Here is a 24,865-nt window from a genome sequence, read left to right on the forward strand (position 1 = left end):
CATTGTCCAAACAGTCCTGGAGCTCTGGCAGCCTTGGGGCTGTGCCCACTGCCCTGGGGAGCCTGGGCAGTGCCCAACCACCCTCTGGGGGAAGAACCTTTTCCTGATCGTAGAATCAGGGAATCAACTGGGTTGGAAAAGACCTCCGAGATCATCCAGTCCAACCCTTGATCCAACCCCGCCGTGGTTCCCAGCCCATGGCACTGATGCCACATCCAGTCTCACCTTCAACACCTCCAGGGATGGAGAATCCACCCCTTCCCTGCCCAGCCCATTCCAATGGCTGAGCACCCTCTCTGGAAAGAATTTCTTCCCAATATCCAACCTAAACCTCCCCTGGCACAGCTGAAGACCCAGCCCTCTTGTCCTACTGCTGGTTCCTGGGAGAAGAGCCCGACCCCCCCTGGCTCCCCCCTCCTGGCAGGGAGTTGCAGAGTCAGGAGGTCTCGCCTGAGCCTCCTCTTCTCCAGGCTGAGCCCCCCCAGCTCCCTCAGCCTCTCCTCACAGCACTTGTGCTCCAGTCCCTTCCCCAGCCTCGTTGCTCTTCTCTGGCCCTGCTCCAGCCCCTCCATGTCCTTCCTGAGCTGAGGGCCCAGAGCTGGACACAGCACTCCAGGGGTGGCCTCACCAGCGCTCAGTCCAGGGCAGGAATCCCTGCCCTGCTCCTGCTGCCACACTCTTCCTGATATTCCTAGAAATTCATTCTCCCTCACCCTCACTGCACTGAGATATGACCAGAGAGAGAACACCTGGACTCCACAGGACTTTTCTCAGCTCCTGCACTGACAAGGCCTTTTGTGCCTTGGCCGAGTAAGATCAGGAGCATTTTTCTAAAACACCCTGATTTGGGCCCAGAGGAGCAGGCAGTGACCATGGCAGGAGCCCAGCTCTCCTGTGCTTCAGGTTGTCTGGCTGGCTTAACTTTTTATTTACCTTCTGCATCTTTTTCTATAGCTTGTGTATATTTTTATTTACCTTGTGCATCTTTTTATTTACCTTTTGCACATTTTTATTTACCTTGTGCATCTTCTATGCACCTTCTGCACTTTTTATTTACCTTCTGCATTCTTTTTCTATAATTTGTGCATCTTTTATCTTCTGCATCTTTTTATTTATCTTTTGCATCCTTTTTATAGAACTCGTACATCCTTTTATTTACCTTCTGCATATTTTTATGTAACTTGTGTATATTTTTATTTACCTTGTACATCTTTTTGTTTAGCTTGTGCATCTTCTATACACTTCCTGCATCTTTTTATTTACCTTCTGCATCTTTTTATTTACCTTGTGTATCCTTTTTATAGAATTTGTTCATCTTTTTATTTACCTTTGCATCTTTTTATATAACTTGTGTCTATTTTTATTTACCTTCTGCATCTCTTTGTTTAGCTTGTGCATCTTCTATACACTTTCTGCACCCTTTTATTCACTTTCTGCATCTTTTTATTTACCTTGTGCATCCTTTTTATAAAACTTGTTCATCTTTTCATTTACCTTCTGCATCTCCTTGTTTAGCTTGTGTGTCCTCCATACACCTTCTGCATCTTTTTATTTACCTTGAGCATCCTTTTTATAGAACTTGTTCATTTTTTATTTACCTTCTGCACCTTTTTATGCAACTTGTACATCTTTTTATATAACTCGGGCATCTTTTTATTTACCTCGTGCATCCTTTTTATTCCGATGAGTAAAAAGCCGCCTCTGGCACCCACGCCCAGGGTTTCCACTCCCGCACCGCCCCCGTGCCCAACCTCCGGAGCTCCGCGGAGCAGGGGGAGGGCTCTGAGCTTGCTCAGAAAGGAACACTCATTTTAACAGCATTTTGTCGCCCCTTTGTCCTTCAAGGCTCAGCTCTCAGCGCCCGGCACTCGCTCCGGGAGAGCGGGAGCGGACAAAGGGAACAGCCCCGGCCGCGCTCCCGACCCGGCGGGTGCGTGCGGAACAGCTCCCGCTCCTCCGGGCATTCAGAGACGAGAGCTGCTCCTTGTTGGCGCAGCCTCCAATGACAATTTGCCTGCCACGTCCCCGGCTGTGACCTGGGAGCAGATTTGCACCTGTCCCACAGCCCCCGATCCCGCAATGCCAGCGCTGAGAGCGCGGGGTCAGCCCGGCACGGGGAGCTGTGCCCGCTCCTGCTGCTCGCACCCTGCCCATCAGCCCGTCAGAGCAGCCTTTGCTCTGCTTCCCTGGCACCTTCCACACCTTCCTGCTCAGGAGGAGCAGCCAGAGCCAACGTGAGCCTTGGCTGTTCGATTGTCAGGGCTGGAGATGGAGCAGTGCTGGACTGAGCTGGCAGTGCCGCTGCCCTCCCGTGGGATTCCCCCCTCCCTGCTCAGGCTGAGGGGCTGGGGCTGCACCAGCTCAGCACAAGGTGTCTCGTGAGGTTCCTGTTAATGCAGCCGGTTGGGGTTGTAGAGGATGCACAGCAGAGCCTGTTTCTTTCTGTGTTTCATAAGTACCAGAACAATTTATATCCTACAAATAGCTTCTTTCCTGGTTGCAAAACCCCAACTCTTCGTCCAGCTGCTTTGGACCTGATTTCAGGGCGATTTTCTTCTGGCATTTTAGGCACCTATACATTCCTTATCCAGGGCTTACAAAGCTCTTTGTGGAGATTTGTCAGCGTTCAGCCTCACCTCAGAGGAGCATTACCCATTATTATTTTACGATTAGGAAAATCAAGGCACAGAAACCAGTTTGCTCAGGGTTTCTGGGTGAGGAGGAGGAGGATTAAAGACTCCACTTACAGGGTTTCATTCTTCACAAAGTCTACAGTTTTGGCAAGAGGGACATGTGAGCTGATTGTTATCTGCTGAGCAGAGATACCAGAGGGCAGATCTCTCCTCTTTATCTTCTCACTAAATAATAGATGCCTGACTATCATCTTAGATGCTAAGAAAGCTTTGTTACAGATAGTGTCAGTTTTCTGAACATGTTTCTGAACGTGTTTCTCTTCTAGAAATCTCCTTATCTACATAACCCATTAACTGAGTCATAACAAAGAGTGAATAACCAAGTGCACATCTTGGACACAATTCCTGGGGAAATACTCCACCACCTGACTCAGGATGAGTAAACTTCAAGCTGTCCCTGGATGAACACACTCTGGGGGATGGCTCCTATTCCAAACAGCTGAAGGACTCTAGGAAAGAGATAAATAGGGAATGACCAGTCCTGCCTGAGAGTTCATTGGCTTCTTGAGGCTGGAAAGAAAGTCACTGTCAGAGCCAAGAATGGAAGTCAAGTGTCCTGGATCATGATCTCATGTTTTAAGCACAACATGCCATTTTTGGTTTTTGGGGGTTTTTTGTTACTCTTACAGCAAAACTATCCCTTGTAGGACTCCCCCTGGGGTGGGAGCTGGGCATCCTGCCCCCCTTTAGCAGTGCTTAGCAGTGACATATCATCCACCCAGGCAGGAATGGAGCTCCATGAATCCATATCCCTGCAGAACTGGGTGTAGTCACAGGGAGATTCAGAGGAAACACAAGAGCCAAGGACTTGTCCCACAAAATGACTTTCGAAGAAAGAAAACTGGAGAGGGACTTTTGACAAGGGCATGGGGCGATAGTTGAAGGGGGAATGGCTTCCCACTGCCAGAGGCAGGGTTAGGTGGGATGTTGGGAAGGAATTCTTGGCTGTGAGGGTGGTGAGGCCCTGGCACAGGTTGCCCAGAGAAGCTGTGGCTGCCCCATCCCTGGAAGTGTCCAAGGCCAGGTTGGAGGGGCTTGGAGCAACCTGGGCTGGTGGAAGGTGTCCCTGCCCATGGCAGGGGGTGGAATGAGATGATCTCTGAGGTCCTTTCCAACCCAAACCATCCTGTGACTCTGTGATATATAGAAAATCAGCACTGCCTGAGACAGATCCATTTTTCAACTGTTTGTTTAACTCCACCAGTTTAACCTGCAATTTATACAGGGCAAGAGCACAACCACCCTCCTTTTACCCCCTGCAGCTGATGAACTCCAAAGCCCTTTGTTCACTCAGCATCTTGCACATTCACTGAGCCCTGTGGGGACAAAGCTGTGCCCACACCACCTGTACCAGACACTCTGAACTCTGAGCTCACTGTACCTGCACCACACACTCAGGTGCAGTTGGAGGAGCCTTGGGAAGGCACATCTGGAGACAGATGTGGAATCAGAGAGAGGTTCTCGTGTGAAAACAGCACACACCTTCCTCCTGAGGAGGTTCATCTCAGCAAGGGAGGGCTGTCCTTGCAAAGCTGAGTCCTTGGGCCCTGCAAATAGCTGTGGTCATTACCTGGGTAAGGAAGGACCTGGGAAGCACTTGGGAGAATGGTTTGTCAGGATTGGAGGATTTCTTTCCACAGCCTACTCTCTTTGTGCTCCTTTGCTCCCCTACCCTGTTCCCTGCATGTTTTCCCCCCACGCTGGTGCCCACACACCTTCCCCAGCACACACTTCCCTGGGCACCTCAGCTCCTCCAGGCTGGCACAGAACAGCACATGGGGAGCAAAGTGCTGCTCACAAGGTAGAGTTTCTGTGGCTTAGGGTTATGGTGATTAATGAATCCTTTTCTATTTTTGGAAGGCTGCAGCTGGTAGTTTTGAAACCACCGAGCTGCAAAAGGGTAAGGAGTGGATGGAAGGAAGGGACAACCAGAGCAGGGCCTGGTTGCTAGTTTTTAAACTAGCAGCACTGGCTGCTAGTTTTTAAAACACATAAAAGTTTGGCTTATGTAAGAAGCCATCTGGTATTTGGGCCCAGTTGAAGTTTTGGCTCTGTGTGTGTGCTCTGAGTGTGAATCAATGGAGCAGCTCCACAGGCACGTACTCTGCTGGCCTCTTTCACCAGGGCACTGCTGCAAAACTGCCAAACTGCTGCACTTCACACCCTTCCTGCTCCTCTGGACAGCTCAGAATGGTCCTTGGGCTAAGGGAAAAATTCCTGCAGTTCTCCAAACCCGCATTACAAAGATGTGCAAGACCCAAAGGTTGGTAACTACACCCACACCTCAGGAACATGGGGGAAGGTTGGGGAGGGTTAATAAAGAACAGAATGGCAGGAACTGGGTGTCTGTCTGTTCATGCCATGGCACTGCAGGTCATGCCTGCACTGAGGTCACTGTCCCTGCTGCTGCTGAACAGAGCCAGAGTCATTCCCAACGGACAGAGAGGGAAGGGAGGAGTTACTCCTGTGGGTGAGAAACTGGAGCCCAGAGAGGTGAAGTGCCTGATCTCATACGGTGCCAGAACAGCTGACTGAACCAGTCTGAGACAAAGACTGGAGTGAATTAACCTCTCACAGATTTTTCTGACTCACCAGAAGTTAAAAAACCCAAAGCATCCCAATGCTGGGATTGCATCAGGGAGGGATCTTCCAGTGTGTGCTAATGCCAAGCACTGAGAACAGCCTGTGCCACTCCAGTGGAATGTGCCAAAGGGCAAATTCCCATGGAAGCAGGTGCATCTGAGGGCTAAGGAATAACCAAGAGGAGGAGGGTGTGAAGGAGAGTAGAAGATTTGTGTTTATCCCCACAAAACAAAGGGTGAGGGATGGCAGTGGTCTGTAAGTACACCGGGGATGTAAGGTCAGGCAAGGGAAAGTGCTGCTGAGGCCAGTAGTGCTGGCATGAGAAAGGTATGAATCAGGCATGAGCAAATGTCAGCCCAAAATCAGAAGAAAGTATCCAAACCTCAGAAAAAAGAAGTTTCAGAAGGCCTTTGCAATGGGGAGCAGTGGGGGTGGGAAGAAAATCCATCCTTTACAGAAACCTTGGAGATTTTGGGAAGGCAATGACAGTGCGTGGTCATGTCTGACAGCAGACATGGAGCCCAAGAACTGCTCCCACTCTGGAGTTCAAATTAAGTGCCATAACCTCTCTTCACTGCTCAGGAATTTTGAAGAAGACTCTCTTGTTACACAGACTCCTCAGCACAGCAGAGCCCACGCTGGCCTCCAGGCACTGCTGGAGCACAAATAACTCGTAACACTAACGATCAACCATAATTACATCCTTCCTGAGGCACAGATGACATATGGGAATACCAAAACTGAGGAGCAGGGAGCTAACTGCAAGCTTATTCCATCCATTAGTGACCACCCCGTGTTCTGTGAGGATGAGAACACGTCTGCTCTGGGACACTGTGGTGCAAATCCAGAGGATTTATAGCAGGCAAGCTTGAACTTCAAGGCATTGCTTTCCCTTCCTAAAGGGAAGGAACTCCAGCCCTTTGTTGAAAGCTTTGCCTGCTGCTCTGGAAGTGCTGTGAAGGGAAAGGATTCCTGTAGCTGTGGAACTGGGTTTGGGATGCCCTGTGGAACCCAGCAAGGGGGACAGAGCCCGGTGTCATCTGTAGCACTGACAGGGTGTCCCAGGCAGGAGTGTGTTGGGACTCAGAGTTAAACATGGATATGCACTTTTCCTACCAAAAAAGGGTCATATAGGGATGCATATTGGGTAACTGTTTTACACAGCCTTCCATAAAAGTGTTAAGTTACCCAAATGATGTCTTCTAGATTAAATGGATTAGGCAGTGGTAGAATTGAGACTGAACTTGATTGTTCAAACAATTTGCTTACCAACTGCTTACGATTGCCATGTCCTTCTTATCGTGTTCTTGGTGTTCACTTGTCATTTAAATAGTGGCTCGTTGCTGCTTCTCTGGGCAGTGGGAAAGCTTGAAGTCCTATTTCTCACTACAGAAATACTTTTTGTCCTATACTCAGTCTTAGCTTCTTCCTATCTTTCTTCCCCCAGAGGCTGGTTGGGCACTGCCCAGGCTCCCCAGGGCAGTGGGCACAGCCCCAAGGCTGCCAGAGCTCCAGGAGGGTTTGGATGATGCTCTCAGGCCTGTGATGGGACTCTTGGGGCTGGGCCTGTGCAGGGCCAGGAGCTGGACTCGATGATCCTTGTGGGTCCCTTCCAGCTCAGCGTATTCTGGGATTCTGTAATTCTGTAAAACTCTGCCCACAACCCAGAGGACCCAGTGTCACTGCCAAGGAGAGGACAGAGATGCTTTTCAGAAGCAAAGGACTAGGAGGTACCATGGCAAGTGCTGCTCTACATCTCCCTCTGTAAAATTTCCCTGGGTGAGCAGCCCTGGCTGCTCTTCAGCCTGGACCTGTCCCTGCTCCTTCCTCCCCTTCATGCAGGACGAAAAGGTGTCCCGTGAGCTGTGCGGAGGGGCTGGAGGAGCCGGGCTGGCCGCGGGCCATGGCAGTGACAGCCCCGGCTCCCTCCGGCTGTCCAGGGACGGCTCAGGTTTCATTCCAGCCCCGTCCCAATTCCCCCGCGCTGGGTAAAACGCACACACGACATGGCCACGCACGCTGGGCTGGGAGAACAGGGATTCGGGAGAAATATGGGCCGTTAAAAGCACCCCAGACCCTGATAAGACACTTTGCTTTGCTCTGTGCCTCAGTTCCTCCCTTAAGATCATTCCTTCTCCTGTCCTGTTACAGACAATTCCTGTAATATTTGCAGGATGACACTGCGAGTTCTTGCCCAACAGTGCTTGTTCTGAAGCCTGGTTGGTTCTAACGAAGCCAGATGTATTAGTTTAGAAATATCACCAAAATATAAATATTTGTGCTGTGGAGAGATATACATGTGCATATCAGATCTAATTAAGGAAGGCTGCTACGACTCACGGCTTGTGAATTCTGGGAGCAAGTTTGGGTTTAGGAGTGGCAGCAGCAGTAAAATTATCCCTGATGGAAAATTTTGATGGATAATCCTCCTCCTGTGTGTGGAGGAGCACGAGTGATGTGGGTCCTCAGTGTGCCTCAGACACAGCCCAGCACCTGGGAGATCTGTTCACAATAACTTACAGCCTTTGGGGATCAATTTTCAGGAGATCTGTCCCCTCCTGAGCTTGCCCCTGTATCCATAATTTCTGGCTCTAGTGATTTTTCTGTGCATCAGTGGTAAAACCATTCAAAGTCCACCCTCTGCTCCCAATCCCTGGTCAGTTCTAATTCCAGAGACTTGTGAACAGACTCTTTACACCTCTGATGGTGAGTTGCTGAGTGACCAGATGCTTCCTGCATTTCATCTCCTCCTTGTTTTCTTCCTTTGCCTGCTCAGATTTTGGGTTCTTATTCCATGTACGTGCCATGCTCCTCTTGGAGGAGCCTCTGGGGACAACTCCCGTAATACAAGGAATTAATCACACGAGTCACGACTTCTGGTTCTAATCAGGAGTCAGTCCTGAAGGCTGATCTGCAACACGACCCTCATGGACAAATCCTCTGAGTTTAATAGGGATTAAATCAATGGAATTTTGATGGAAATTGAATTAGAAATAGAATAGAAATTGTTCCATAAACAGAACACAGCAGAAAAGGCGAAACTTCCTCAATTTTCCCCAGGATTTTACAGAAGGGATATAATTTTTTGATGCTTTTTGCTGGACAATCCAAAACCATTTGATTAAAAATGATCTTTTTGAATGCAAAGGCTCAGGATTTTGTATTACATGAGAAAACCTCAAATCAGTTCACCAAAATCTGCAGAAAGGCAGTTCTGTAGGAGGGCAAGGATGGTAATTCTTCTCCTTGCTTAAAGTAACCCAGCTCCTGCTCTTCCCTGGGGCCTGGGTGAGCAGGATTCCCTGGAAGCTCTGCCTCCAGAACAAGAAGACAAGTGATTCTTGTCATCAAGTGAACAAGAACTTGTGATTCCTATAAAGAAAGAGCATCAGCTCTGACCTGCAGAGATGGTAAAGGGATGGGTGTCTCGGTATCTGTCAGCTGGGGTAAAGGACTTTCCCAAGGGAGGCAGGATCCTTCCTGCAAGGCAGAATTTGGAGTTTGCATCCATAGCATGTTCCTGGTGTGAATGGCAGGACTGAAAGGGAACTGCAGCCCTTAACAACTAAGGGAAAAACAGATGTGAGAAGAGGGTAGTTACCACTCAGTGGTGGTTTGAAACCAATTCCTATTAAAATACATAGGGCTGCCAGTTGCAGGGGGTACCAGGGCACTGCCTCCTGTGGGGGTGACCATTTTGGGCACCATTTCTGCCACTGGCCTCCCTATTTCAGGACACAAAGTCCCAGCCCCAGGGTCAAAAACCAAAGTTCACCCAGACAAACGTGTGCAAATCAGTGAGACCTCAACACCCGGTGTTTGCTGTAACAAACCCCGTGTTTCTGGTAACACACAGAGTCTTTGGGCAAAGATTTTCCCTTTCTGCCTTACTTTGGTAGCCCAGAGCTCCCAGCAGCTGCCAGGGGGGGTTGCCCACTGCTCTGGAAGTGGTTTTATTTCGACATGCCCGGGGTTCTTGCCCCTCTGCAGCTGTGGCAGTGCAAAGCTCGAGCAGAGATGAAGAGGGCACTGTCACTCCAGGCAGCCCCACCGGGCAGGGATAAAAATACAAGGGAAATGTTCGATGCTGAACATTGTATGAAGTCCCAGGGAGATTTGGAACAGGAGCAGCGGAGGAGTTACAGTTTCCTTTGTTCTGTTAAAAGGAAAAAGGAAACACATCAGGAAACCAGACTGTGGAGCACAGGAAGTCTCACTTTGGCTGATAAAAAGGAACTGATGTGAGGTTGGTTCAGATGCAGTTATAAGTCAATCAAGCTTGGAACAACAAGAGGAGTTATTCAGAAGAAACCAGAGAGCCAAATTCTGCCTTTAGCTGCAAAAAGAGTATTTCAACCTCTCTTAATCTTTTCCTTATCTTCTTTTTGGAAGAAAAAGCTGCTGTAAAAACCATTCAGATAAGAATTTTCTCATCACGCAGAAATCGGTTTCCTGGACTCACCACACCTTCCCCTGACCCCACCAAACCTCACTATAGTTTCTTCTTTTCACTCATCACCCAGCCTAAAAAACTGTATTCTTGCTGATTTATCTCTTCCCCTCAGATCAAAACCAGCATTATTAAGAAGGGCAGGTTTTTTTGCTGAATGAGAGATCAGTAAATGACTAATTAAAGCTTTGCTGCCCGTTACAATATTTTCTCTCCCTCCCTTGATTGACAAGTGTGGGCCAGAATAACGTTCAGTTCCTGGGTGTGCAGCTTTGTCAGCCTGGGGAGGGGAGATTTATAAGGTTTTTTTAGTTGTTTCTTACTCTTTCACAGCTCTGGTTGAGCTCTCAGTGTGTGCTGGAACAAGATATATGCAAATAAATCAACAAGCTGAGGTGTATCCATGACACTTACTACAGGAGCCCGTGTGGAGCTGTGTTTCTCACTGAATTTTAGGAAAAATGTCAGGAAAAGAAAGAGTATTTGACCCACATGAAGAGGGTCATTTTCTTTAGAGCATCAGACTGATGATGAAGAGAAGAAAGGCTGAGATTTTGCACGATGTCTGTAAGATTTCACCTTCCTTTCCCATCTATTTCCAGGGAGAATTGTGCACTCAGTGCCCCTTAGCCAGTGTTCCAGTGTTAATCAGGGTGTTTGTGAACAGAACCAGGACACTTTGTCCAACACCCAGGGAGCAGCCTGGCTTTCAGGGGGAACAGTCACCCTTGGGAGCTGAGGGCAGTTAGTTACAGGCTGTTTCAAATTTAACTGCTTACTTAATTAGGCAAATATTCCAGAATCCCAGAATATCCTGAGCTGGAAGGGACCCACAAGGATCCTCACGTGCAGCTCCTGGATCTGCACAGGACACCCCAACAACCCCACCTTACACCCCCCTGTTTTTAGGGCTCTGGCTTTAAAACATGGAAGCAAAACAGAGTTAGACACAATCAAGTGTCTCTGGTGTCAAACACTGGTGGTCCTTATTTCCAAACTTTGCCTTTGGTGCTCTTTGGAGGAACAGAAGGTTTGCCAGGACATGCTGAAGTGCCTTTCAGACCGAGGTACACCCCTTTTGTTCGGGGCTCTGCCTCAGAGCTAAAGGAAAAGCTGCTGGTGGGGGAGGAGGGAGGGAACGTTTGCGGCTTTACTACAAGAGCCAGGTTTGTGATCGGTGTTACTGGCTGCAGATAGGCATCAGTAATTGTGTGGCCTGGGTAATGAGAGCAAGAGAGAAAACAAGCAGCAAATGCACTCACATTCTGCAGGCTTTGATATTTGGAGCTCAGCAGGGGAGACCAGCCCTTGTCCTGTGCCACCCTTGCTGTTTGTGCAGTTTAGGGCACCCTAGTCAGGGTCTGCAGGGACACAACACCCAGGGCACCAAAGACTCGGGTCCCCCAGCAGGCAAATGGTTCCCAGAAGGAGGCAGAAAACATTTGTGGGCTGATATTTCAGTCCGTATTTCCAACCCAGCTATAAATGTGCACTCACAGTCGCACCCAAAATCGTTTGTTTGCTCAGAAAGTGTTCTGAGGTGTCACCCAGGGAGGTGTGACACAGCCCTGTGTCCCTGAGGGACCTGCAGGCAGCTCTTCTTACATGCCAGCGTGCATCGGGCACTTGTGTTCTCCTGCAGGAGAGCAAAAGAGAGGCACAGACCCTGCTGTTCAATTCAGGACGAAAGATCTGACCAGAATTCTACATTTTGGAGGAGAATTGCCTTCAAACCAACTTGTAGAGCTGAGCTTAATGTATCAGAGCTGCTTTTGCCAGGTGAGCCGTGCACATCCACGCACTAACACCAAGCTCCTGCAGCTTTAGGGGTTTAGCAAACCCACAAATATCTGGAAATCTGAAGTTAAGGCTCCCTTGGCTCCTTTAATTTTCCTGCTGGTGCATGTTTGCACTGAGGTGGGATGTGGAGTCTCTGTAAGTGCTCAGGGAAAGTCTAGCAGGAGGAGGAACTGAAGGAGGCAGCTGATGAGGGGCTGGAAAAGAACTGCATACATGGCTGTGTTACAGGGAAAAACAGGATGGCAGATGCTCTGCCATGAGCTTGTACATTCATGTGTTCTAGACCTGCTCCTTCTGAGCAGATGGGAGCTGAAATCAAGAGGAAAGCCTTCTGTAAGTCCAGGAAGGGGAGAGCTGAAGGAAATAAACTCTATAAATTCCCTTCCCCAGCATATCACACCTTCTCAGAGTGTCATCTAAGTGCTCACTTCGAGGTGCAACCCTCCCCTTTGCTGCTCTTGATTGTAATACTGCAATAAATAACACCCTTACACACCAGCAAAACTCTTCTTAGAAGAGATGCTGCAAGGACTGACAGAAGCTGGGTGCTCCCCCCAGCAATATCACAGAATTCAAACTAATAACTAAAATAAAAGCATGAAATCCTCAAGACACGCATTGCTACCACTCTAAGTGACCACATCCTGTTCAGGTAAAATCCACAGTGGTGCAGAGAAACTACACAGGGCTCTCAGCACCTCCTTAAAGCCTCTGAGTGAAACCCCGAGGACCCAAAATCTAAGCAGTTGTACTGTTTTGTTCTGTCTTAGGTTTGTTTCAGACCAACCATCCTTCTCTTAGCAGGAAATATTATGCCACAGGCTTGGAAAAGGCTTTCCCAGTGTTTACTTGCAAATGGGAGTCAGCACTGGACACTTGGAGGGTCAGTCAGTGTGCCAATGTGATTTAAGCTCATGCTGAGGCAGAAGATGTGCATTTGCACACAGATCTTGGAGGGAAAATGAAGCAGCATTGTCAAAATATCCCAATTATAAAACATTTCTAACAGGTTTTTGCTGTTGTATATCAGAAAGTTATTATGTATAATAAATGTGTCCTGAACAGGGGCCAGGGTATGAGGGAACATCGTCATTGATGCCTTGGAAATTCCAGATGGTTTTGTTCCAAATTGCTTTTGAGGGGCAGCAACGTGGAAAGTTGTCATGCCTCAAATTTTCCTGATTTATTTGTCATGTTTTCAATCTGCAGGCTGGGAGTTTGCCCTGGGAGTCAATGCCCTTTTGCCAGGAAGGCTCATCCCTTGGGGGCCAGAGCCAGGGGGACCTCAAAGGGCCAAACAGGCACTGAAACTGGCCCAGAAGGGGAACATGTTCTCAGTCTGAGCTCCTGAAGGCGAGTTCCAGGGCGAGAGCGAACGCCCACGGCTCACAAACGGCAAGAAACAGTGATTGCTCTGGAAACCCCACCCCACCCTTTGCCATGGCAACGCCAACACACCAGTCCTCTTCTCCTGGAGGGACACGACTCTGGTCGTCACCTCCTCGGGAAATGCAAAGTCCTCACTGAACGTCCCTCAGTGGCCTCTCTGATGGCCACAACACAAGGATAAATATGTTTACACAGAACGAAGGCAGCAGCTCCACAAAACACTCTTTTTTATTAACAGCCAGGCTTTGGCAAGTGTATTGGCTTTAATTATTCTCCCCACATAAAGTGGAAGTGAAACAATTAAACCAGTTTGAAACCACACCAGTTGTTATTGTGAGGAAGTCCATGCAGGGGCAACTTGCTGCTGATGAGATGGACCATTTTTTGAATTAATTTGAGGCAATAAAAACCAAACACTCCAGCCACAACGTAAATTAATCAAAACAGGGGGTTAGCCCTCAGAACGTGGCCTTGGGAATACCTGGAGTTGTACAATAAAAGTGTTATCGACCATTTATAATAAGTGCAAACACGAATGTCGGGGGTTTCCCTGGTTCCAAATCATCTTCTGCCAGTGCTGAATGTGAGCTGAATGTGGGAATGAACTCAGAAAGGTTTGTTGCTCTTCTTCCTCCAGAAAAGACCTTTGAGCAATTGCTCTAGAGGGCACTTTTCAAGCCAGTCAGGCCACTTCTCATGCCAGGTATTAAACAGATTATTGGAAGAATGCAGCAAAAATTGCCTCTCACTTCCTCAGTAAGTGATCTAATTCTCTTCAAGATATAAAAACTTTTGTGAATAAATTAAAGGTGTTCTGGACCTGTCGTGGTGGCTCAGCAGCATCATATGGGATGTAAGTCGTGTGGTGGGGAAAGATGACTTACAGTCCTGAGCTGGTTCCATATTATGTGTGAGGTTTGGGTTGAAAACTCTGAAACCAACATCAATACACACGTGTGCCATGTCCACAAAGGGTGCAGGTGTAGGCCAGGGTAATCCTGACCACATCTATCCTCTGTTTCCGTGTTTCATCATGCCCTGTTTCCCCAGGAGCCTTTAGGAGTGCCCAAGGTTCCAGTGGATTTACCCCCTCACTGCAAAGTTCCCCTGCAGCTGGGCAGGTGTGCACTTAAATTATTCCATGTGGGTAAAACCAGTCTGTCACCAAAACTCTTTCTGAATGGCACAGAAAGACTGAGAGAAAAGTACCAGCCCAATATTAGAGGTTGCAGGGCAAAGGGAGAGATTTTCACAGCAGACTCAACCCAAACTCCTGCACCTGTCGAGTGAGCAGCTAAAAGTCTCTGGCTCAATTAAAACAATTAGTCCGTGGAATAGTTTTGCATAAATTGACAAAAGAGAGTCACTTGCCAAGTTTAAGCTTCTCAAGAAGAAAATCATCTGGACTGCATAGCCCTCTCCCAAATGGAGCACTGCTCCCTGCACTGACAGGAATAATTCTGAGCTCGGGGAGGGAAGCGTTTCTTACCCGCCCCGGAACTCAGATTTCATCTGCTCCCTCCCCTGGTCTTGCTGGAGATGATGAAAGAGCTTTTTGCTGTGTTTTTCTTGCTCTCCAGTCACTTCCATGCATCTTTCTGCCATATTTTTCCCCACACAAACACAGCTCTGAGATAAATCAACGTGTACAACTCTGGGAGAGCAGAACTAAGGCATGATTGCTTTTAAATTGCTTTTCTCTGGATGTGGACGGGTTTGCTTTGCTGCGCCCTAGAATTCAGAGGATCTGCCCTGCAGCACAGGTTATCTGGAGAGCTCAGCACACCAAAAACATTGCAGCATCCGAAGCCACATCCTCTCCTGCTGCCCTTCACCTGAGACAAACCAGGCAAGGTGGCCTAACCCTTCCCTTCTCTGCAGCAAATCTGTCACTGTGTGGGGTTAATACTCCTTGAACCCACTTTTTAAAGGAAAACTTGGAAGAGATCTCAGATAATCCCAGAGGCACCACGGAACCCTGAGCTCAGTGCATGGTGCAGAGAAAGGGGAAATTATCAGAGGTGGCAAACGGGACATGGGCACCTGCAGCAACTTGGAACAGCTCAGTAGTGAGCCCGGAGGAGATCTGGAGTCTCTGGATGCCGTTTGTCTGAGCAGTCAGCCAGATCATTTCTGGCCCAGGAGAGAAGCAGGACAAGGGCAGAGCAGGCAGTGGGCAGGGCGGGAGCCGGGGCAGTGACCTGGGATGCGTTGAGTGAGTTCCTCCTTCGGCCGCAGCTTCCCAACGTGACTGTAAGAGGAGCTGCGAAGTGTCGCAGTTCCTCATCCCCGAACCGCAGGGGCTGCGGGTGAGCAGCAGCTCTGTGCAACACGGGCTGCCTGGGATGGGAGCAGCTCCCGGGGCTCCAGGAATTCCCTGCCTGATGGGAATACTCAGCTCCGTTCAGGGCTCATGGCCTGGGCAGCAAAGCAGGTCCATGTGTGCACCGCAGCAGATCTACAGATGGGAGATTTCTGCACTTTCACTGCACAATATTTAGGGCTCCGCAAATCAAAGAAGGTTGTGGTGCACTAAACTTATCCTGAATGAGGCCCAGGTTACTTTTGCTACGAATCTGAGGTGGTGGAGGAGAAAACTTGTCTTATTCCTGACATACCTCCCAAATTCTGTGCTTCCAATGCTCATGCTTTCTCCCTTTCCGACATCCACCCTTTCATTCCCTCTCTCTTTCCTCTTTCCATTTTCTCTTCCCGCCCATCTCCTTCCCTCCCCCTTCTTTTGAGACCCTTCCAAACCGTGCACTTGTCACAAGCTGCAATCTAAGGGAGAAAGTTTCAGTTCCTGCCAGTTTGCAGCATTTTTTCTACCCAGGTCAGCAAAAGAAAAAAAAAAAAAAAAAAAACAAAAAAAAAAGGAGAAAAAAAAAAAAAGAAAAGATACACCAAAAAAAGAGCACTTTTAAGACGAAATGACACCCCACCCAGGCGATAGGCATCTTCTTTCGAAATCCTCCAACCCAAACACACCCACAGCGTCTCTTGCTTCAAGGCTCCTCTGTTCAAACTGCTCCTGTTCTACAGCGCTCCCTCGAGAAGAGCCCGTAAGAATCGCAGCAGGGTCCCCCAAAGCCAGAAAGTCCCCCCTGTGCTGCCTGGGCTTTGAGAAGCACCTCGAGGGACTTGGAAAGACTCGGTTCATCTTTCCAGAGGCTGGAGGACCGGCCGGTGGGACGGGGGGGAAGGAGGGGAAACCGCTCTCCGAGCCCCGGCAGCGTCCCCGGTTGCTCAAGGCCACCCGAGGTTGGTTATGTTGGTGGTTTATTTGCCACACACTCAGCTTCCCTTTCCCGCTGCCTCTCTCCAAGCCAGGGGATGTTTCTCTTCCAACTCCCCGCCAAAAAAAAAAAAAGAAATGACTGCAGGAGCAAAGGCAGGGGCGACCACCGGAGCCAGCGGAGCCTTCCCGGCAGGGCCGGGGGCACAGCGGGGCAGCTCCGAGCCCGCTCCGAGCCCCGGGGCAGGAGCTGGCACTGCCCTCCCGGAGCCGGGCACGGCCCCGCGGCTCCTCCGAGCCCCCCCGAGCGGGGACGAGCGTCTGCGAACCCCCCGAGCCCCGGGGAGAGCCCCGAGACACGGCGGCGGCCGACGGGGAGGAGGAGGAGGAGGAGGAGAAGGAGGAGGAGGAGGAGGATGAGAAGAGCCCGGTCGGAGCCGGCCCCGGCCCCGCGCCCCTTCCCGGCGCCCCCCCGGCTGCAGGGGACCCCCGGCCCGTCCTGCCCCCCTTACCTTAATAGTGCCGTCCATCTAGAATAACTTCCAGCCGGGACCAGCAATATTCCACACATTGACCCGGTTTAGCCTGCGACCGACGCCTCCTGAAGTTTTTTATCCTTCTCTCTCTTTTCGCTCTTCTCGCTGCCCTTCCAGCGGTTTTGCTGCTCACTCCGTACCCCCTCTCCCCCTCTCTCCCTCCCTTCCTCCCTCTCTCTCCGTCTCTCTCTTTTTTTAACTTTGGTTGTTGCAGCAGAGCGAAAAAGAGACAGTTAACCGGATGAAACGTTTTTTTCTGCTAATTTTGGGAAGTGAAGTCACTCGAGGAGGAAACTTTCGTCTCTCCGCTGGTCCTGCCTTCTTGTTGAAAATATATATATTTTACATACAGGATATTTGCTCCATTTAGATAAGAAGGGGCAGAACAATGGGTACCTCTGTCACAGCTCTTGTTTGTCGCTGGGGCGGCCAGTCCAGCGCAGCCCTTGCCTTGCACCCCAGCCCGTCTTAGCCAGCGCCGTGTGTCATCCCACAGTTTAGTTTAACGTGGGTTTTTGCCATTTTTTTTTCCTTTTGGCTGGAGCAGCCTCAGCCTGACTCACTGAATTTCCGTCTCTTCCCACAGATTTTTTTATTAATGCGTTTTCCAGTCACCGGCAAAAATTAAGGGGAGAAAACCGTAAATACGATTCAGTCGCGGCGGGCAGGGGAAGAAAAGAAAAAAAAAAAACGTATTTAAAGCATACTTCGCTCCCCCTCCTTCACGCCTCCCCGCAAGGAGCGTGAGACGAGGGTCCGGTCTCTGCCAGAAATGAGCGGTAAGTGCAATAATGTGAGACAGACAGACGACTCCAGCAATTAAATCCAGGCTGGGAATGGGGCTGCGGGGAAGCGGAGGCTTTTTGCCACTTTCGCCCCTTCCCCTCACTCCCACTCGTCTCGAGGGGTGGGATGTCGGGCTCTGAGGGGGAGACACTGGGATGGATGGGTGTCCAACCATCTCTTCCAGGGGCTGGGAATCCTTTCCCACTCACGGTGCGAGTCTCTCGCTAAGCTGTTAAAACCTCACTCAAACGAGAGGAGGGAAACCCACTTTATAGGCTAAAGATGACAATAATTCGCGGGGATTGTCAGATCAGCCGAAATTTCCCTTCCCATGCCGTGTCCTAACGGGCACCGCACACAAAAACCTCTCAACCACCAGCCTTTAAATCTCATTTTAGACCTGGCGAGCCTCTGGCGTGCAATTCTCCCTTTCATTCAAACGGGAGCGATCAGCAGAGAAGAAAACGCGCTTTTCCTTTTTCCGGGAAAAGTTGCAACCTTCCAGAGGAGCCGAGGAAAGGAGACAATACCCGCCTGTGCGGCTCCCCCGCTTCCCCCCTCCCTCGCAAAAATAAGCAGCAGCGGAACACATCATGCAACACTCGGGGCTCTTTTCTGCCCCACTTCTGCAAACGCCGCAGAGGGAAAGAGCAGAGCGGGGAATAAAAGGAGGGGAAGCCAAGAAAGAAAAGTGTCAAGGCAGGAGGACTCTCCTGCACGTCGGGTCTCTCGGTGGGAAGGATGGATTACCTTGTCCAGTGCCAGTTGTGTCCAGGCTTTTTGTTTCCCCCTGTCTTTAGTCCAACCACGGGGAGGGGGGCTGGGGGTTGGGGGAAATCAAAATGATATCCAAAGTTATCCTGCACCCGCCCCTTCCAAAGGGGAAATGCAATAATGCCACTAGTGTTTCTACTCGGCTGCGGCAGAGATGCCTTATTAATACTTTATTTCTGCGAGCCCGAAGCTGGCAGGAGAGAGCTACAGATCCCCCTTGCCCCTCCCTCCCCTCCCTCCCCCTCCTCCGAAATTAGCCTCATCAATTCAGCTACAATTTTGGAGTTCAGCTGCAGACACCGGGCTGAACGTGACCAGACCTGGAGGTTTTGGGCTCGCTGCTTGCCAGCGATTGAGGCCGCCCGCAGCCGGGAGGTGAAGGGGGGGAGCGGAGGGACAGCCCGGCCGCCTCCCCTCTCCCCACCCCCCGGCCCCCCCCTGTCTGCTCCACAGTCCAGGGGTCTGCGCCGGGGTCCCCGGAGAGCTGCACATCTGGATGCTGCTAGCGGGGTCAGGTCCCCCCTTGCCTAGGGCCACAAGAACTGGAGTTCAATTAAAAGAAATCACGGTTAACCCTTTGCTTTCCGCATTGCTCTTGCCTTTTCCCTGCCCTCCGTCCCGTCTGCCCCCCGGCAGTGTTCTGTCCCCGCTCCCCCCTCGGCGTTACCACATGGCAGGAGGCTGCAGCGACCAGAAAAGCGAGAGGTTAAAGGGAAGGGTGAAACGCATCCTTTCAAAACCCAAATGGTTTCCTCTCTAGACAACACTCCCCACCAGCCCCGAAAAGCAACGAGGGCGGGGGGTGAGGGAGAGGACAGGCTGAGGACCTGAACCGCGACAGGAAGGGGAAAAAATCCCGTGGAAAGAGCCTCTGTCACCCACGGACCCCACAGGGCACTTTGGGTTTAGGCTGCGGGACGGGCAGTGGGGAGAAACCAGCTGAAAACCTGCTCAGCTCACGGGAGAGGAGCCCGACCCTCCCCAGACAGCCCCTGCCCAGCCCGGGTGAGGGGACAAACAAACCCGGCCCCCGCCGAGCATCCCCAGCGCTCCCAAGGGGGGAGGTGACAAACAGACCCCCCCTTCCCACCTGGAGATATTTTAGGAATCCAGCTCTGCCTTTTGTGGCCAGACGGGCACCGTGACCCTCGGGGGCTTATTTTGCATGTCTGGGGATGGCTCCAAACGGTGCCAGGTAGGGTCACTTGTTAGGTCGGGTCTGGTGAGGATATTCCTGTCTTAGCTCTTGGGTTTGGGCTAAAACAACATTTGCGAAAATCCAGGAGATAAAATAACGAGCGAAGTTGTCAAACACTGCCTCAGACAAGCCGAACAATCTATTCTTTTCCTTCCAAATAACGTAACAATAGAAGCTTTGCTTCATTGGGGAGGGGTTGTTTGTTTTTTCTTCCCTCCTTCTTCCCCCCCCTCCAAAAAACCCACCCCTGAAGTCACCTCAAACGTTTTGTATAAGGCTGAACTACTCACAACCTCCATGCGCCAAAGCTCCGCATCATCCCAGGTGATTGTGCGGTGACTTTGGGTATTTTTCTGTTATTTAACTGAGTATTTAACTGTGTTTGAATGAGAAGGGAGCAAAGCCCGGCAGAGAAAGTCGCGCACGGGGCTGAGCAATGTGTGCAACTTTTAATCTGTTGCTCGACGTTTGGATGCACATGTACATACAGCAAAGGAATTATGATCTGTTTAATGTGGTTACCACCAGACATCTGGAAAATCATTTGATCTTGGCAACCACGGAGGATTTCAGATGCTGACACTGGGACAGGCTGGTAGAAATCAGTTACTCCTCAATTATTGGTACTATGATTTTTTTCTTTCACCACGCTTATGAATGAAACGAAATTCTGGAGCTTTTAATTAGTTCAGTATTGATCTCAAGCGCTTGGCATGTCCCCACCTCTTCTCCTCGTCTTTATTATTGGGTTACACCGGCTGCAGCCTCACCCGGAGAAGGTGAGAACGCCGATTTTGGGTGATCCGACCGAAACGAATAAGGACACGCTGGGGGGACTGAGCCCGTCACTGATTCACGGGCAGTACCAAAGGAATTAACCCCTCAGTGGAGTTCCATGCCGGGAACTACAGGACTTCGCGGGACTGCAGAACCCTAAAGATATGGATTTTCCTTCTGGAATTCCCACGGGATTAGCGGGCATCACTTCGCAATTAAAACCGTCGAGTTATTCCATAGGAATAAACATCATGAAAACCTTCCCGAGCCTCAGGAGCAGGTTAGAAATATGATTTTCGGAGGATGGGAGAGGGGATTTGGCTTCTATCACCCCATCTGACCCCAACAGCATCAGCTGAGCTCTCCGTCACCCCAGCCTGGGGTCGCTGTGAACTCGCGCGGTGAACACGGGAGGGGAGCCCCAGAAAACGCGGCAGCCACGCCCTGGCTCTGTCGCTAGAAAGTGGCTCATCTTGCATTAACTGAGACAAAGTGTCCTCTTTGTTGTAACCAGCTTCTCTATACACGTAGCTCGTGCTATATATTATATATGTATATATTTTATATATATATAGTACCTTGTGCTAGCGATATTTTGTACATATATATATCTCTTCCTATATATTCTTTTCTCAATAATCATGTTTCACAACGTTTCCCATCATTGTGTCCTTGCAGAAGGCCAGGGTTTGTCCTACTCCAGCCTTTACTAGAGGGGAAAATCTCCACCAGCCTCAGTGAACGCTTGGAATCTCTGGGTCTGACTTGCCTCTGGCACCGACTCCGTTGCAGAATGAAAAACGCGACGCGTTGTGTTTATTTTCTAAACCCACAACCTCACAAGCAAAAAGCCCAAACTGCAGTCCTGGGATCTGATCCCCAGAAACGAATCCCAATTCTAAACTAAACTAATTGGGCAAAGCTCTGCTTTTTAGCTCCAGCAATAAAAAGGAGTCAGTGGAGTGTTCCAGCCCCACAACTGAAGGATCGGGTCCCTCCTCCCTACAGGAACAGCCCATGAGATTTGGGAGCTTGAAGCCGGAAAGTTGTTCCCTGCTAATCGGTGCTAAGTAAAGCATAATGTCTTAAAAGCGGTGTGGAGAAGATGCAGTAGCTTTGAAGCTGCACCGCAATTAGGCGGAGAGCGGGGTGAGCAGTGTCCTGGCTGCTTTTATTTGAGCCCCATGTCCCAATAAAACCACCCCCGCCCTCCCTCCCTCCCCCATCCCGCAATTATTGGAAAGCTAAGGCACAAAAAACAAAAATACTGAAGGCCAAAAAAACAGACTGCAGTGCACTAGCTCCAAACGTCTGGCCCCTCGCTTGAGGCCATAATTAATTTGAGATTTATTTTTATTGGAGAACCCAGTCTCGTCTGACCTTAGCCAAACAAGGCTTCAGCGAGACCCTTGATGCGCTTGAATGGAACAGAATATTTCTCTCTAACTTCTCTTCAGGCGTCCGTGCCTGCTTTGAATTTGTTCCTCAGACTTCATATATTTGGAGATTTACAGGAAAGATTTAAAGCATTTTTCCCCCCTTAGCGTTTACTCTCTTTTTTCTTCCCTTTTCGCTCCCCTTTCCCTCCACACCTCCTCTCCTTCTAAACATAGGAGCATAGGAAAGGCTGGAATACAAAATTCCCTGGATCCAGCATATTGGAGGGGGGCGTTTTTCTGTAAATTGTGAAAGAATGGAGCCATTAGAAGGTCTCAGAGCTGGGGAGGGGGTTGGTTGCTGCTCTCTAAATGCGAGGGTCACTGCAAAAGCTCGTCCCTTGTGCCCGAGGGTCTGGTTTATTTTGGAAAGCTCCAACATGCCACATTTCCAGCAGACAAACAATTTCTTTCCCACCTTCTCGACCTAAATTCAAACCATGTCTTGAAGGTAAAGCGGGAAGGGAACAACAACAGCCCTTCCCCACAGAGCGCTGGGGCTGAGCACGGGGAAAACTCAGGACAGCGGGAAGCGGGAAGGGATCTTTCTCTGTAAAATAGAGAGGTAGGCGCAAACAAGAACGAAATCCTTAAGCACCAACTTGTCACAAGGCATTAATCAAGGACTTGCTGAAGTCCAACAATTTAGCAGCGTTTCTGCCCCAAGAAATGAGAGTCCAAAAGAGAACGGTTCGGTGTCTGCGTAATTAATCACCCCGAGGTGTGAGAACGACGTGGGAGTTCACAGCAGCTTCTGCCGACAAAGCTGCCGCCGTTCCCCCCTTCCCTGGGGGTGCCTGGGCCGCCGGCCCGAGCCCAGCCGGGAGGAACTGAAATCCTGCGGGACGCCAGGAATGGGGGGCGGGAGTGTGGGGAAAAAAAAATAAAAAAAGGGAAAAAGAAGAGACAGAAAGGGATAAAGCGCTGGAGGATACGCTCAGTAGGAACATCACTACCCGAAAAATCAGTCCATGAAGGCTTTGATTTTCCCTTTCCTGCCAGGGTCTCCAGCTGCCCAGGTTTCCTCCTGCTCCACCCGCGCATCCTTGAGCACCTGCGGGCCGAGCCCGCGCGGCTCCTCCTCGCTCTGTTCCTCAGCATCATCCCCGCTGCGAAACAAGGCAAATCCCAGGATATCCTTTCCCTGCAACCTGTCCCGAGCAGCCCGTGCTCCTGTTCAGCGGGAGGGAGGACGTGTCTGTGCCGGGCTTTGGCAGTGCCCTGCGCGTCGCCCGCTCCAAAGAAAACCTCCCTGTTTTGTCCTTAAAAAGAATTAACCCCCCTCTCTCTTTCGGGCTTCTGTAAACTTTCCAGGCCGAGTGAGAGCAAGAACAAACCCAATATTGTTTCCAGCCACGCAGCCCATTTTGCCTCCATGAATATGCTTCTTTGTACGGCCCCACAAACGTTATGGTTGCATTAAACCCATTTTTAAAGCGAGAACCCCGTGCTTGCACAGAGGTGGAAAATCCATCCTCGTGCCCCTTTCCAAGGGCTGGGCTGGAGACCACTTTCCGCAGCAGCTTTGGAATATCATCTCCGGGCGCGGCAGAGGAAAGGAGGGGGAGAGCAGGGGTGATGCCGGGACACCGGGAACATCATCGCCCTCTCCTTTGCCTTCTGCTCAGGCCAAGGGGCTTCACCTGTCCAGTCCTGCCTCCAGCCGGCACGGCCGCCTGGGCAGGGGGCTCCAGGGGAAGGAAAGGGGCTCCAGGGCAAGGAAAAGGGCTCCAGGGCAAGGAAAAGGATTCCAGGAGAAAGAAAGGGATTCCAGGAGAAGAAAAGGGACTCCAGGAGAAGGAAAGGGACTCCACGAGAAGGAAAAGAGCTCTAGGAGAAGGAAAGAGATTCCAGGGGAAGGAAAAGGGCTCCAAGGCAAGGAAAAGGATTCCAGGAGAAAGAAAGGGATTCCAGGAGAAGGAAAAGAGCTCTGAGGGAAGGAAAGGGACTCCAGGGGAAGGAAAAGGGCTCAAGGGGATGGAGAGGGGCTCTAGGAGAAGGAAAGGGGCTCTAGGGGAAGGAAAGGGGCTCTAGGAGAAGGAAAGGGGCTCTAGGGGAAGGAAAGGGGCTCTAGGAGAAGGAAAGGGGCTCTAGGGGAAGGAAAGGGACTCCAGGGGAAGGAAAAGGGCTCAAGGGGATGGAGAGGGGCTCAAGGAGAAGGAGAGGGGCTCAAGGAGAAGGAGAGGGGCTCTAGGGGAAGGAAAGGGGTTCCAGGGGAAGGAAAAGGGCTCAAGGAGAAGGAGAGGGGCTCTAGGGAAAGGAAAGGGGTTCCAGGGGAAGGAAAAGGGCTCCAGGGGAAGAAAAGGGACTCCAGGAGCAGGAAGGGAGGTTCCCCCCGGCCTCGGGAGGTGCACCCCAGGATGCCTCGGGGAGGGCAGGGCAGGGCAGTGGCTGCGTTTCCAAGCAAGGGAAGCGAAAGCAGAAGCGCTGAGTGTGCGAGGAGGGGGTTGGGGATAAAAGGGGAGATCAGCGCTGGGACGTTGCCGAAGGGCAGAAGAAAAGCGGGGGTGAATTATGCACCCCCCAAAACTGTTCCGGTGCCGCCTTTCCACACATGTCAAAGCACAGACTGGCGGTGTAGGGGGGAGCAGGGGCTTCTCTGGCCCGGAGTAGCTTGTGGCAGTGGTAATAATTAAAAAATCAGTATTCAGAGGTCATGTTGCTTTGCTTATAGCCCTAATTCTTTCCATATCCCTACAGTTAGGATTCCAGCGCTGTCTTCTTTTAAAATTTAATTTCCCAATTATATTACATGTTCCATTCTCTAAAGTCAAATGCTCATGTTTAGATGAGATTAGCACCCTCTGATATACTGTAAATTATTAAGTACTTGCAGATCAGTAAGTCCCTAACGGTATGAGGGATATAAATACTTGAACAGTTGTGTAGAAGAAGCCAGTAAGGATCAAAATTAGCTTTCATTTTTATGAATTCCCACCCCTCCATTGCATCGAGGCCCGTACAAGAAGTGTGAGAGAGAAGGTTGGGCAGGAGGTTGTGTAGGGTCTGTTATCAGGGCTTTAGGTACATCCTACGTGGTTGGGATGTAAACCAAGGTTACAACACTGAGAGGCTGAACCTCAACCAGTGTGACTCCACTTGTTAAAACACCCTCCTTAAAACAAACTGTTTAAATATGAAATCCTCCTCTTGCCCCTCCAGCTTCCTCACCTCACCCCTCCGAGCCCCGACAAGAACAGTGTGACCT

At 50.3% G+C, this 24,865-nt stretch overlaps 1 protein-coding gene across 2 annotated transcripts in view; it reads right to left on the reverse strand.

Moving 5' to 3' along the window:
* FLI1 (Fli-1 proto-oncogene, ETS transcription factor) overlaps positions 1-24,865 on the reverse strand; it is a 90,105-nt gene that overhangs the window by 59,779 nt on the left and 5,461 nt on the right. Inside the window, exon 1 of one of the 2 annotated variants that reach the window (XM_027747960.2) lies at positions 16,663-16,985. The exons of the other annotated variant lie outside the window; for it this stretch is intronic. Within the exon in view, the coding sequence (XP_027603761.1) occupies positions 16,663-16,680 (18 nt within the window). The 5' untranslated portion in view covers positions 16,681-16,985. Of the gene's footprint in view, positions 1-16,662; positions 16,986-24,865 lie in introns of those variants that run through there. 2 annotated transcript variants of the gene reach the window in all.

The sequence above is a fragment of the Pipra filicauda genome, unplaced genomic scaffold (assembly GCF_003945595.2).
Source record: "Pipra filicauda isolate LSUMZ 115617 unplaced genomic scaffold, ASM394559v2 scaffold323_size1005334_pilon, whole genome shotgun sequence".
In the NCBI taxonomy this organism is placed as follows: Eukaryota; Metazoa; Chordata; class Aves; order Passeriformes; family Pipridae; genus Pipra; species Pipra filicauda.